Source organism: Terrapene carolina, unplaced genomic scaffold (assembly GCF_002925995.2).
Source record: "Terrapene carolina triunguis isolate 2854851 unplaced genomic scaffold, T_m_triunguis-2.0 Scaffold751, whole genome shotgun sequence".
NCBI classification, from domain to species: Eukaryota; Metazoa; Chordata; order Testudines; family Emydidae; genus Terrapene; species Terrapene triunguis.
The window spans coordinates 2,840,668-2,854,373 of NW_020665102.1; the positions used below are offsets into that span (position 1 = coordinate 2,840,668).

The following is a 13,706-nucleotide window of genomic DNA, read 5'->3' on the forward strand; positions in this document are numbered from 1 at the left end:
TTACAAAGGTACACTCACCAGAGGTCCCCTGTGTGCCCTCAGGGTCTTCGGTGAGTTCGGGGGTTACTGGTTCCAGGTCCAGGGTGACAAACATATCCTGGCTCTTGGGGAAACCGGTTTCTCCGCTTCCTTGCGGCTGTGAGCAATCTACATTTTCTCCATCCTCCTCTTCCGAACCCTCTTCCCTGTGTGTTTCTCCAGTGAGGGAGTCATAGCACACAGTTGGGGTAGTGGTGGCTGCACCCCCTAGAATGGCATGCAGCTCCGCGTAGAAGCGGCATGTTTGCGGCTCTGCCCCGGACCTTCCGTTTGCTTCTCTGGCTTTGTGGTAGGCTTGCCTTAGCTCCTTAATTTTCACGCGGCACTGCTGTGCGTCCCTGTTATGGCCTCTGTCCTTCATGGCCTTGGAGACCTTTTCTAATATTTTGCCATTTCGTTTACTGCTTCGGAGTTCAGCCAGCACTGATTCATCTCCCCATATGGCGAGCAGATCCCGTACCTCCCGTTCTGTCCATGCTGGAGCTCTTTTGCGATCCTGGGAATCTATCACGGTTACCTGTGCTGATGAGCTCTGCGTGGTCACCTGTGCTCTCCACGCTGAGCAAACAGGAAATGAAATTCAAACGTTCGCGGGGCTTTTCCTGTCTACCTGGCCAGTGCATCTGAGTTGAGAGTGCTGTCCAGAGTGGTCACAATGAAGCACTGTGGGATAGCTCCTGGAGGCCAATAACATCAAATTCCGTCCACACTACCCCAATTCCGACCCCCTAAGGTCGATTTTATCACTAATCCCCTCGTCGGAGGTGGAGTAAAGAAACCGGTTTAAAGGGCCCTTTAAGTCGAAAGAAAGGGCTTCGTCGTGTGAACGTGTCCAGGCTTAATTCGATTTAACGCGGCTAAAGTCGACCTAAACTCGTAGTGTAGACCAGGCCTAACACAACACAATTATTAGGGGTAATCCATTATTTTGTGTCAAGGTCCAAAATTGTTGGTCAAGATCTGGTTAAGGTCCAGACTCCAGAGAAAATAATAATAAAAAATAACAATAATGATAATAAGTAAATAAAAAGATTTTGGGGGCCATTCAAAAGCGATTTGGCCCTCCGTCTGCTATTGATTACCCCACATTGACTCTGAGAGGTGATTTATCTCCACTCTTTCGTATTTGAAGGGATGGTTAGTTTTACCCTTGGTAAACTACCAGGCAGAACAAGCCATGTTATCGATGGTGACACTAGGATTGAAGGATTATATCATATTATAAACAATTGTAAATAAACATGTAGTCTGAACTTGAGCTTTCTGTTCTGAAAGGCTGGTTCCCCCAGTTGAGTTCCAAATGCTCTTCTGGAAATGCCCCTGGGACCCCGCCACTCCCCAGCAGGAGTGAAAGGAGAAACCTCCAGCATTGCACTTAGCTCCTGGCTGATTCATCAGGGGTGGGGGGAATTGACTTTTTTGCTGCTGAGCAGGGAGCTAGGGCAGTTGTTGTGGCATAGGTGGGCTGTGGAGTTTTTATACCATGTTGGGCGGGGGCCACAGAAAGAAAAAGATAGGGAATCCCGGAGAATAAACACTCCATCCGACTCAGTGTTGCCAATTGTCATGATTTTGTCTTGAGTCTCATGAGAATTGTTGTTTTCCTTAATGCCCCAGCTCCTGGAGTCAGGTGGAGATGTGATGATTTCAGCCTTCACTTTTAAAGACACAGTACGTTTCTAGCCCTTGTGGCTTTGAAGATTCAAAATGTGACCCCAGTGCGCCCTAAAGGCTCATCAAGCAGAAGGCAAATAAAAAGATCCCCAAATCTATTAATTTTACATAATCTCATGATTTTAAAGCCAATCTCGTGATTTTTGGTGAGCCTGACTCAGGCTTTTTGAACGTTGGGGGTTGGCCGTTCTGCAGATTGGCACCGTCCTCCACACCCAGACTGTTGTAAAGCTTTAACTCTTCCTTCTCCTTCATGCCGCTTTAATGCAGCTGGGAATCCCCAGTCCTAGACGTGCTTTTCCACAGACAGTGAATTCCCCACAGGGCTGAGTCCCCACAGGGCTGTTCCGGGGGCTCCAGTAACCTCACATCACCCCTTTGTGACTCCCAGGGACCCTGCAGGGACAGCAGCTCCATGGTGGGCCCTAGGGCACCCCAAAGCACCTAGGGGGAGGGGGCAGGGGTGCGGAGTTACCTCAGGCAGCTCCCGGTCAGTGGCGCAGTGGGGATGCTAAGGCAGACTTCCTGCCTGTCTTGGCACTGCAGACTGTGCTGCGCCCCGGAAGTGGCCAGCAGCAGGTCCATCTCCTAGGTGGAGGTGTGCAAGTGGCTCCACATGGTTCTCGCCCGCAGGCACCTCCCCGCCCCCCAGCTCCCATTGGCCTGGTTGGGGGCAGCTTGCGGAGCCCCGTGCCCCCCCCCTCCTAGGAGCCACACACCTGCTGGCTGCTTCTGGGGTGCAGCGCGGTATCAGAACAGATCGGGACTAGCCTGCCTTAACTGGGCAGCACCGCAGACGGGTCTTTTGAGACTGATCGGTGGTGCTGACCAGAGCCGCCGCGACTGAGTGCCTTACATTCCGCAGTTTGAAAAGCACGGCTCTATGGGATACAGACTCTGTGACACAGACTGACCAGGGTTCATCTCTGCATGTCCCCAGTGGGGAAGGAAAGACACTGAGGGGGGAGGAAGAAGATGGGCAGAAGGAGTCAAATGAGGCTAGACCAGAATAGAGATTTTTTGCCTGTTAAAATGTACTGGATCCTCATCACTAAAAAAACCACCGCTATCTTTTGGGTTTGAACCATCAGCCTTTCAATTAGCCACCAAAGTTGTTAACCACACACACAGGTAACTGCCCACAGCCCAAGTTTGTCTATTAAGTACTTAGAGGGGTACAACTGGTTAGTGCAGTGAGATGCACTGCTGCGGTTATGAGTTGAGACCTCACCCAGAGCATTGGTTTTCATTAGCCATGGAGCTTCCCTCACTTACTTTGTCTCATTCACATGGGAATTGACACACTAGGGTGATGAGAGTAAATTCTAAACTCTGAATTGTGGAGGTTGGCCCATAGATTGGGATAAGGATGGGTTTGAAGAGAAAAAACTCTAAGAGTATAAAACCAGACAGTGTCCAGGGGCAGGTATGGTACAACTCCTCAACAGGGAGCTATTTGGGGGAGGAGGTTTCACTTCCTCTGTTATATGTCCTGAGAGGTATTTTAAGATGAAGATAACGCCATGGCTAACAGCTGACTGGCATGTCCTGGGTTAAAGAATAAAAGGGACCCAGGGTTAATAGTCTGAAGTATTTGCATTACCGTCACTGTCTGACCCCCCTTCAGTTCGGAGCAGGTTTGTACTTTGCTGTGTGGAACACACAGACTCCTGCAGAGCAGTGGCAACTGTTTCCATGGCAGAGAGCCTGGCCCTTAAGGGACATTCTTGACTTGCTGCTTTGAAGCAATTCAATAAAATAACAGTGGAGCTACAATGTTCGGTCCAAAATTTCAGCCCTCCAGTGAAAAAATGCTATTTTAGGATCTAAACAAGAGGCTTCTGGCACTAGGACACCTGACCAGAGAGCTCAGTGGGGGGGAGGGGGTGTAACAGCTGCTGACTTTGAGGGTCCTGGGCTAAATCCACTGGCAGGGGGAAGCGTTTCGATTTATTTGATCAATAATGAGTACCAGCTACCAGGGGAGAAGCCCTGGTGGCCCGCTGCCACTCCAGCTGCTGCTGGGGGGGAGCCCCAGGGGGCCAGCCGCTCCTCCGGCCACCCCGGGACAGCTGCCGGGGGCCAATGAGCTGCGGCTGCTCCCACTGCCCTTGGAACAACTGGTCAAGCGGTCCCCAGGGCCAGCTGCATTGGCCGCTGCTTGGGCGGTCCCCGGAGCCAGCAGCTTGGGCAGCCCTGGAGTCAGCCACAGTGGCCACTACAGAAGTCACAGAGGTCACAGGAAGTCACAGAATCCATCACTGCCACAACCTTTGTGACAGACACGGACCCCTTACAATGAGACAAACCCCTCCCTGCTGTGACTGCAGTTCCCGGAAGAGAAGAACAGAAAGAGAAGAGAAGGAAAAAGAGAGACTCCCTGACACCTCTCTCCCCTGCTGCCTCCCCCCTTGTATTCTATAATCCCATCCCACTGGGTTTCCTGTGCTGGTGCCATGGGGGTGACTCTAGAGTTCTGGGGATTTGGGGGGGGGAGGGGGCTCTTCACTTCTCAACATTTCACACAAATTTGTCTTTGGGCTGAAATTTTTCCTGTGGGGCCTCTCAGTCAGAGCTGTACCCCACCTCCTTTAGTGGGGGAGGGGGGTAATTTTTAGTATTTTTATTTTGAAGTGTTTGGCTTAACCATGATCTTCTCTTTCCCTAACGGTATTGCAATTTTGCGTTTATTTTTATTTTGCCTCCGTTTTGTTCCTGTCATTATAATTTTAACAGCAAAGGAAGCTGCAGGAGCAAAAACTGACCCAAAACTTTATCTCCCCATCATGCAGGAACATCAGATAAACATTGCACGCAGCTGGAATCATAACACGGAAGGCCAGGGGATGGGAGATGCAGGTTTCCAAGTGTTCTGTCTTTCTCAGATGACACATTCCAGCCCCTTGTATGTCTCCATCCTGTATGACCTGCTGGGCTTTGAAACATTTATTGTCTTATTCTATTGATACTATGATTATAACACAATATGACTGAAATTAAATCACTTCCAGACAATGAACCAACAAAAGACAAAAGCCATTATTACTTTAGCTGCAAATTGAACTCAGGTCAACTGCTTAGAAGGCAGCTAGGCTCACCACTATACCACCAATGCCCCACACCCAACCCATCACTAGGAGAGAGGAACTGAAGCTCAATTTCAATCATTCTTCCCTGAGAAGGAAGGCACAGCTTGTTTTAAAGACAAGGTTTGTGTTTGCTCCTGGTACATATGGAAGGGCTGGATGGTGCTGAGTCCAGCCCCCAGACTCTGGGAGGCTAAGGAACAAATTCAGGCTGCCAGTGACCTCCAGGAGGGAGATGATTTTTTGACTGTGATGGATGCCTTGTCCTAAAGGCCTTTGTCTACCCCCTTCTAGTGACTGTTTGGTACAGGAATGCACCCCTACTCCTGGGTGTCTCCTGTGGAAATAATGTTTCTGTGCAAAACACCAAAGCTTGTAACAGACAGGAGGGAAAGGAAATGGCCACAGGATGGGACCAGGACATAAGGAATGAAATGCAAAATACTTCTTCCATGTGCATCGACTTTGAACCTTGTTGTTTGCAGGGTTGTTGCATCCATGTTGGTCCCAGGACATGAGAGACAAGGGGGAGGGGGTCACATAATATCTTTTAAAGGACCAAGGAAGGGAGTGTTATTTACTCCTTCTCATAACACAAGAACTAGAGGGTCACCAAATGAAATGAATAGGCTGCAGGTTTGAAATGAAAAAAAAAAAAAAGGAAATATTTCTTCACACAATGCACAGTTAACCTGGGAAACTCTTTGCCAGAGGGGGTTGTGAAGGCCAAGACTAGAAGAGGGTTTAAAACTGGACTAGATAAGTTCATGGAGGACAGGTCCATCAATGGCTATTATCCAGCATGGGCAGGGATGGTGTCCCTATCCTCTCTGTGTCAGAAGCTGGGAATGGGGGGCAGGGGATGGATCACTTGATTACTTGTTCTGTTCATTCTCTTTGGAGCACCTGGCATTAGGCACTTTCAGAAGACAGGATAGTGGGATAGACGGACCCTTGCTGTGACCTAGTATGGCCATTCTTATGTTCTAACTTCTGTTTGTGGAAGAGACAAACTTTGGGGCTACACAGAGCTGAAGAAGAGTTCTGGGTTAGCTCCAAAGCTTGTCTCTTTCACCAACAGAGGTTGGTCCTCTACAAGCTCTTACCCATCTTGTCTTTTCTGGACTCTGAAAAGTGTTTTCTCTCAACTCCCTTTGGAGAGAAGTTAAGTTTTCCCTCTGGAAAACCATAACGCTGAAGCACTTATAATTGTGATACTAGGATGAAAGGATTATTTAATATTATAAATAAATGAAACTAAACCTGAGCTTCCTGTTTTGAAACTGGTTTTCTCAACTCAGTTCCAAATTCTCTTCTAGAAAGGCCTCCAAGATGCATGCCCATGCCAGCAGAAGTGGCAAGGAGAAATCTGATGAGGTTCAACAAGGACAAGTGCAGAGTCCTGCACTTAGGATGGAAGAATCCCATGCACTGCTACAGCCTAGGGACCGAATGGCTAGGCAGCAGTTCTGCAGAAAAGGACCTAGGGGTTACAGTGGATGAGAAGCTGAATATGAGTCAACAGTGTGCCCTTGTTGCCAAGAAGGCTAATCGCATTTTGGACTGTATAAGTAGGGGCAAGGCCAGCAGATCGCGGGATGTGATCATTCCCCTCTATTCAACATTGGTGAGGTCTCATCTGGAGTACTGTGTCCAGTTTTGGGCCCCACACTACAAGGAGGATGTGGAAAAATTGGAAAGAGTCCAGCGGAGGGCAACAAAAATGATTAGGGGGCTGGAGCACAGGACTCTAACCCTTACCCAGTCAGTTCTCAGCCTGTAGCAGTGCATAGGATTCTTCCATCCTAAGTGCAGGACGCTGCACTTGTCCTTGTTGAACCTCTCCAGATTTCTTTTGGCTCAATCCACCAATTTGTCTAGGTCACTCTGGACCCAATCTCTACCCTCCAGCACTTGGATTCTTTACATGCTTTCACAGAGCAAAGAGCACACGTTCCATGATTTTGTAGGGCAGAGTTTTAGGGCTATTTTGAGCCAGGGAACTATGCTATAGGGTGCTTTCCCCGTGTGGATTTCACAGGTGGGTCAACATAGATGCACATTGTGACCCTTCTCAGGGTGTTGAGGGCTGTGAGTCTCTTCATTGCCACCTGCCACTAGGAAGAGGGACTTTTGCATTTGGCAGCTGAATGTTAACGACCAAACTCACCCAGCCTGTCAGGCACTCAAGCACCCTCCTCTGAGCTACAGCAGCCCTGTCAGTTGACAATAGAGACACCCTAAGCCCTGAGTTCCTTCAATGTGACCCCCCCCCCGGGGTCCAGCCCCAATCACCAGATACTCAGAGAAATCCCAGATCCTCTTTTCCCGAAGCAATGGTATATGCCAGGTTACCAGTTTTACTGTAGACCACTGCTCCTGTATCACACACAGCACTTGAGTAGTTATCAAACAAATGGACGTTTAACAAGGGATAGAGATTGAAACAGAACAAAATCACAAAACGCAACCTACACTTTTTAGTGGTTACCTTTCCTATCTACGTAGATTCTCACCTCACACTTCAGTCTACTGCAGCGGTTGCTAGGCCCTAGGAGCCAGGGCCCTGCCTTTCATGAAGCACCACTGGTCGTTAGGGATCTCCTTGGTGAATGAACCCAGAGTGTTTTTCTCCACCCTGTTATAAACTGAATCAGTCTTTTGCCTTTATTCACAGAAAGGACAATCTACTCATTGTCCTATTGTCCTTTTCACTTCCACAGGATTTCGATGTTGCTAGTTTGTCTTTGATAGTTTTCCATTGGCTTTCCTGGGTTGGTGCAAATGTTGACAATTGAGCAATACATCACATAACTAGTTAGCAAGGGATGGGTGACAATTTCCTCCCACATGAATGGGCCGTCCCCACCAAGACCAATGATTGGGGTGACTCACTTTCATTACAATATCATTTGGGCATATTTTTCCATATATTTACATTACTCCTTCAATATGACTCATACACACCTCTCACAGTGATTAGGAGTATCAATAATTTACAAGCTTTTTTCAGTAGAGGTCTCGCTGCTATGGCTCTTGAATAAATATAATAAAATCAGTGTATTTGGTGTGGCAAGTTTGAAAGATCTGAGACAGGAGTTGCTTGTAAATAACAGTGACCCCTTTGCCAACTGGCACGAAAAAGCTTTTGTCACACATGCACTTAGCTATACAGTCACACCCTGATATAACAGAAAGGCTAGCACCTCTCCTAGCTATTAAAAACAAAAAACAGAGAAACAAATAATAAGATACTAAAATGACAATGGTTGGAACTCTCCATTTCTCTCAGTCTTTGGACTGATGGGTACTGAGAGCTGTATCTACAGTTGAGGAACCAGGTGATCTGACAGTTGGCTCTGCCCTCCATACTAGGAGCTCTCTCGCATACAGGGAGACTGGTTAGTCATATGGGAGATGACCTAACAAAAAACAAAACTTTCAGTTTTTCAAAATAATTCAGATCATCACACAATGATTTCACCTACAATTTCATTTTCACTGGTAACACTAACATATTTAAAGATCACCAATTCTAGTCAGATATGTTAGCTTTCTTTTAATCCCCATTGCCAACAACTGAAACTTGGCTCAAGTTGTGGTTTGGCCCAATGTAGGTCCCAACCACTTCTGTGAGTTCATATATCTCAGGATCATCTGCCATGTGTGTTGGTGGAAGGGTTCTCCTATATGGGAATGTTTGCATAAGGAGGAAAAACACCCCTCTTCTATGTGCACACTTTTTAATCTTTCAAAGTAGGAGGAGGTAGAGGAGAAGTGATGTAAATGCACAAAACAAGAGAAAACTGGTCTGGTCTACACTAAAGACATTTATTGGTATAACTACATTGCTCAGGGGTGTGAAAATAGCTATTTTTCTGCAACTATTAGACTTACAACACTGATTTCATTTTATTCACATTTTTAGCACCTACACAGGATAAATTCAACTAAACCCGCACTTCTATTTCCTCAACATCTGTGTCGTGAAGGGCAGCATCTCCCATAATGTAGGGTTAACTAGGAGAAGTCTTCTCTAGGGCATGGGTTACACATGCTTTAGGAACCAAATACATGTGCACTTTGCCTACTTCAAAATAACCTAATGTGGAATTCTCTCCCTGGATAATCTGAGACAATATTGACTTCAGCAATTGAACTACTCTGTGATCATATGCACTTCCCCCAATTAGCTGGGGTTCTGCTGTTGTTCACCATTTCCAAGTGGAGATTTTAAATCACTGCTGTTTCTTTGTTAGCATGTCCAGTAAATTGGAGAGTTCTCTCCTGTTGACAGAACTGCACTTGAACTTTCCCCATGTCATCATGGAGGGATGGGGGAAAAGCAAAGCTGAAGTGAGAAATGATGAGTTTAGTAAATGGTCATTTGTCTTAAATTCTCCAATAAATCTGAGCTACATCCTATCAAACTGAACTAATATCCAATTGGGTGACGAAACAGCCTTCAGGAAAGATAGAAATCCACATCACAGAGAGAGATAGAATACATGACAATGAAAGTGTCAAGTGAAATTCCGGAGCAGGTTACATCTGATTATTCAGAATCGGGACAAGAGATTCTCCCATCACATTCTCCTCTGATTCATTCAAACATACTTCACTCAGCACTGTCTCAATAGTCAGTTATGTTATTTACAACATTTATACTATCCTAGCATCCAAATAATGGGGGTGGGGGGGGGGGGTGACAGCCACCTTGCCAGAAGTGGCTTTACCAACAGATAGAACCTGCGATTTTAACTCCAAATGATCACACTTTGTTTGGGATCCATTTGAATTCCCTTTCCAGGTCTTTCACACTTTCATCTCCAGTCACAATGACTCTGATTTAGGATTGAAGAAGTCAAAGCAACATCTCCAAGCACAGACAGCTGAAAACTGTTCCTCACATGACACTTTGAGAAGTGGATGGGTAGAATGTAATGAAGAGAAACTGTGCATGGCTCAGACAAAAGGTATCAGTTCTGCAGTGATGGGGAAGGAGGTAATCTCTGAGTCATCCCATCCCCTTCCAGTGTCACAGAGGCCGAAATGACCCCTTTTCCCCCTGCCCCGCTCCTCTTCATTTAAATATAATTTGAAAAGTTCCCAATATAACTGCTCTTCAGCACAACCCAGAGCAACGTGAGAACAACTGGAAATGATACAATCTGTATCATTGGTGACTTTAACAATAACTTTGCAATAGAAGGAATGGTATAAATGTGATGCTCCCTCGTTCCGGATAGGAAGGGCACACTTGAAATAGTCATGGAACAATGGAGTTGACAGAAAGGACAAATAGGACAACTTCAAAACAGGGTGAATGGCAAAAGGCAAAAATGCACCACTCATCTGGACAAGCTGAGGGATAACTGTGCAGCAAACAGTTCAAACAGCTTTAAAAGTTAGTATGTGGGAATCAGGAAAAGTATTAAAGAAAAAAGTATGGATAGCCCTAGAGGTTTTTATGGTGTTGATCTCCCTTGCAGATTCTCTGATGCCTAACATGGGCTGAGTGCCAAGAGAAGGTATTCTCACGCTCGCTGCATTCATAGGGCCTCTCCCCTGTGTGGATTCTCTGATGTTCAGAAAGGGCTGAGCTGGTAGTGAAGCTTTCCCCACACTCACTGCATTTATAGGGCCTCTCGCCTGTGTGGTTTCTCTGATGTTGAAAAAGGGCTGAGTTGGTAGTGAAGTGTTTCCCACACTCACTGCATTGATAGGGCCTCTCTCCTGTGTGGATTCTCTGATGCCTAATAAGGTTCGAACTGTTTATGAAGGTTTTCCCACACTCACTGCATTCATAGGGCCTTTCCCCTGTGTGGATTCTCTGATGTCTAATAAGGGTTGATCTGTGATTGAAGGTTTTCCCACACTCAGTGCATTTATAGGGTCTCACACTGGTGTGGATTTTCTGATGATCAGAAAGGGCTGAGCTGGTAGTGAATTTTTTCCCACACTCAATGCATTTATAGGGCCTCTCACCAGTGTGGATTCTCTGATGTTGAAAAAGGTACGAGCTGCGACTGAAGGTTTTCCCACACTCACTGCATTCATAGGGCTTCTCCCCTGTGTGGATTCTCTGATGTTCAGAAAGGGATGAGCTGACAGTGAAGCTTTTCCCGCACTCATGGCATTCATAGGGCCTCTCCCCTGTGTGGATTCTCAGATGTTCAGAAAGGGCTGAGCTGGTAGTGAATCTTTTCCCACACTCGCGGCATTCATAGGGCCTCTCTCCTGTGTGGATTCTCTGATGCGTACTAAGGTGTGAACTGCGACTGAAGGTTTGCCCACACTCACAGCATTCATAGGGCCTCTCCCCTGTGTGGATGCTTTGATGTAGAAAAAGGCCTGATCTGTGAGTAAAGTTTTTCCCACACTCACTGCATTCATAGGCCCTCTCCCCTGTGTGGATTCTCTGATGTTCAGAAAGGGCTGAGCTGGTACTGAAGCTTTTCCCACACTCACTGCATTCATAGGGGCTCTCCCCTGTGTGGATTGTCTGATGCCTAGTAAGGTGCGAGCTGCGAGTGAAGGTTTTCCCACACTCACTGCATTCATAGGGTCTCTCCCCTGTGTGGATTCTTTGATGTTCAGAAAGGGCTGAGCTGGTAGTGAAGCTTTTCCCACACTCACTGCATTTATAGGGCCTTTCCCCTGTGTGGATTCTCTGATGGGTAATAAGGTGTGATCTGCGAGTAAAGTTTTTCCCACACTCACTGCATTCATATGGCCTCTCTCCTGTGTGGATTCTCTGATGCTTTATAAGGGCTGAGTAGTCACATACATTTTTTCCACACTCAGTGCATGTATTTTTTCTCTTTCCCATGAGGATTTCCTGCTGGGTTGTGGTTTCCTTGAGGTCTTTCTGAGTTCCTCGACAGGATATACATTTACCCACTTTCTCCCCTGGCTGGTTTCCCTGCTCTCTTTCTGGTCTGCGCTGAATCTCACAGGATTGTCCCTGCTCATGACTCCTGGACACATTCTCTTCCAATCTTTGCGATAAAGCTCTGTGTTTATCCACTTGCTCAACATTTTCCTGCTGAGAATTCTGCTCCTCTTTCTCACATATCGTTGCATCACCTGCTGTGATAGAGAGAGAAACCTCAAACAGGGATGGAAAGGGGAAGACCAAACCATTACAAGTTCTGGAGAGAGGTCAAATAAAAATCAGCAACTGAACTCCCCCAAACTCTTCCCTCAAATGTAGTAGTAGGATTTTATGTTTATGTTTTATCTGATTTAGAATGAAGGATAAAGAATAAGAATGTAGCATGTATTAAATGTATTGTTGTATGATCTGATCATATCCTGCCAGCCACCCTTTTTGAATAACAGAAAGGAATGGCCTAATAGGCCAACGGGTAGAGATACATCAGCCAGAATCTGTGTCTGGACTGATTTCAAGACAGTAACAGACCTTCGAGGGTCACCAATTTGTTGTAGGTTTAGCATTGTAAAATAAGTAAAAGAATGCCATGATTGTTTTCTTTTGCATTGCAATTTGATGTTCCTGTTCAAAATGTTGTGTGTAAATTAATTCTGTATTGTGTGTGAATGAGGAATGTGTGTTTTAAGAAATAAGTGTGAAGGCCATTGCTGAACCAGATGTACAAGGGAAGAACTGGAGACAGACGCAAGGGCGCCAGAAGGCTGCAACACGCCCCTAGTGAAATGTCAGAGGAGGGCAGATTGATGACTCTAAAGATGAGACAGGCACCTGTCAATGGGGACAATATAGCTATGATCAAAACCAGGATGGGATAACTCCCTGAGGGACTTGATGAAAGAACAAGATAAAGGATGAGAAGGACAATTTAAGAAAATAAGCACTCGTCAAACAACAATTGATTACAGTATGACCGTGCAAAACTCATTGGTCTCAATTAAGGAAAATCAGTATATAAACAAGGTGCCTTGCCATGAAACTCTGGGTTTGACCTGCCAAGACTTGCCCGGAGCATTGTGGCATGACCAACGGAACCCGGCTCCTCCCTACCCGTGATCAACCTTGCTGGCCGCTAGATGGATCCGGACTCTGGAGTGGCAACTATAACATCGACTGGCGGAACAGTATGTTTGTGTGTGGTGTGACTGATATGGTGTGTTGTATCTTCAATAAATGCAGCATATTGACTTTTCCCCTGAAAAAGATCCTATATGCTTCCTATAAGCATAACATTTTTAGTGGAGAATTGCAAAAGGGTGAAGACATGCACTGTGATTGTTGGACATACTGCTAAATATTGCTAAAAGGTATACCATATGTATAAAGCAGGAGTCGGCACGCGAGCTAATTTTGAGTGGCACGCAGCTCCCTGCCACGGTCCCGGCCCCCAGCCCCACTCAGCCCCCCCCGCCCATCGCTCTCCCCTGCGGGGGCAGGAGGCAGAAGCTTGATTCTGCGGTAGCCAAGCTTCCCCCCTCCCCTGCTTCTTCCCCCAGCGTGGTGCTTTCCTGCCCCTCCTCCTCTCCTTCCCTGCACGAATCAGCTGATGGCCCTAGCGAGGGGGAGGGGGAAGAGCGGCAGCGTCCACACAGCTCTGTAGAGGACGCAGAGAGAGGTAGGGACGGAGCCTGGGGGAAGGGGGTGGAACAGGGCATATCCCTTCCAGCCCCCTGCCTTGAGTCGCTCAGGGCAGGGGGTGGGAGCACCCCCACGAGCCGAGCACCCCAGCCTTCTGCCCTGACCCCCCCCACACACTCAGCCCTCTGCCCTGAACCCCCCCACCCCAACACACACCCAGCCTTCTGCCCTGCACCCCCACAGCCCCATCCCTCTGCCCTAAACCCCGCACACACACTCAGCCTTCTGCCCTGCACCCCCATACCTCCAGCCCTCTGCCCTGACCCTTGAACCCCCCCCCACACCCAGCCTTCTGCCCTGCACCCCCCACACAC

At 47.2% G+C, this 13,706-nt stretch overlaps 1 protein-coding gene and 1 pseudogene across 1 annotated transcript in view; one reads left to right on the top strand and one right to left on the bottom strand.

Annotated features, from left to right (window-relative positions):
- LOC112123844 overlaps window positions 1-13,706 on the top strand; it is a 158,705-nt pseudogene that overhangs the window by 28,238 nt on the left and 116,761 nt on the right.
- Window positions 9,335-13,706, bottom strand: part of LOC112116927 (zinc finger protein 883-like) — a 23,780-nt gene continuing 19,408 nt past the window's right edge. The window contains exon 4 of the mRNA XM_024214681.3: window positions 9,335-11,891. Coding sequence (XP_024070449.1) covers window positions 10,258-11,891 — 1,634 coding nt within the window. The 3' untranslated portion in view covers window positions 9,335-10,257. The remainder of the gene's footprint in view (window positions 11,892-13,706) is intronic.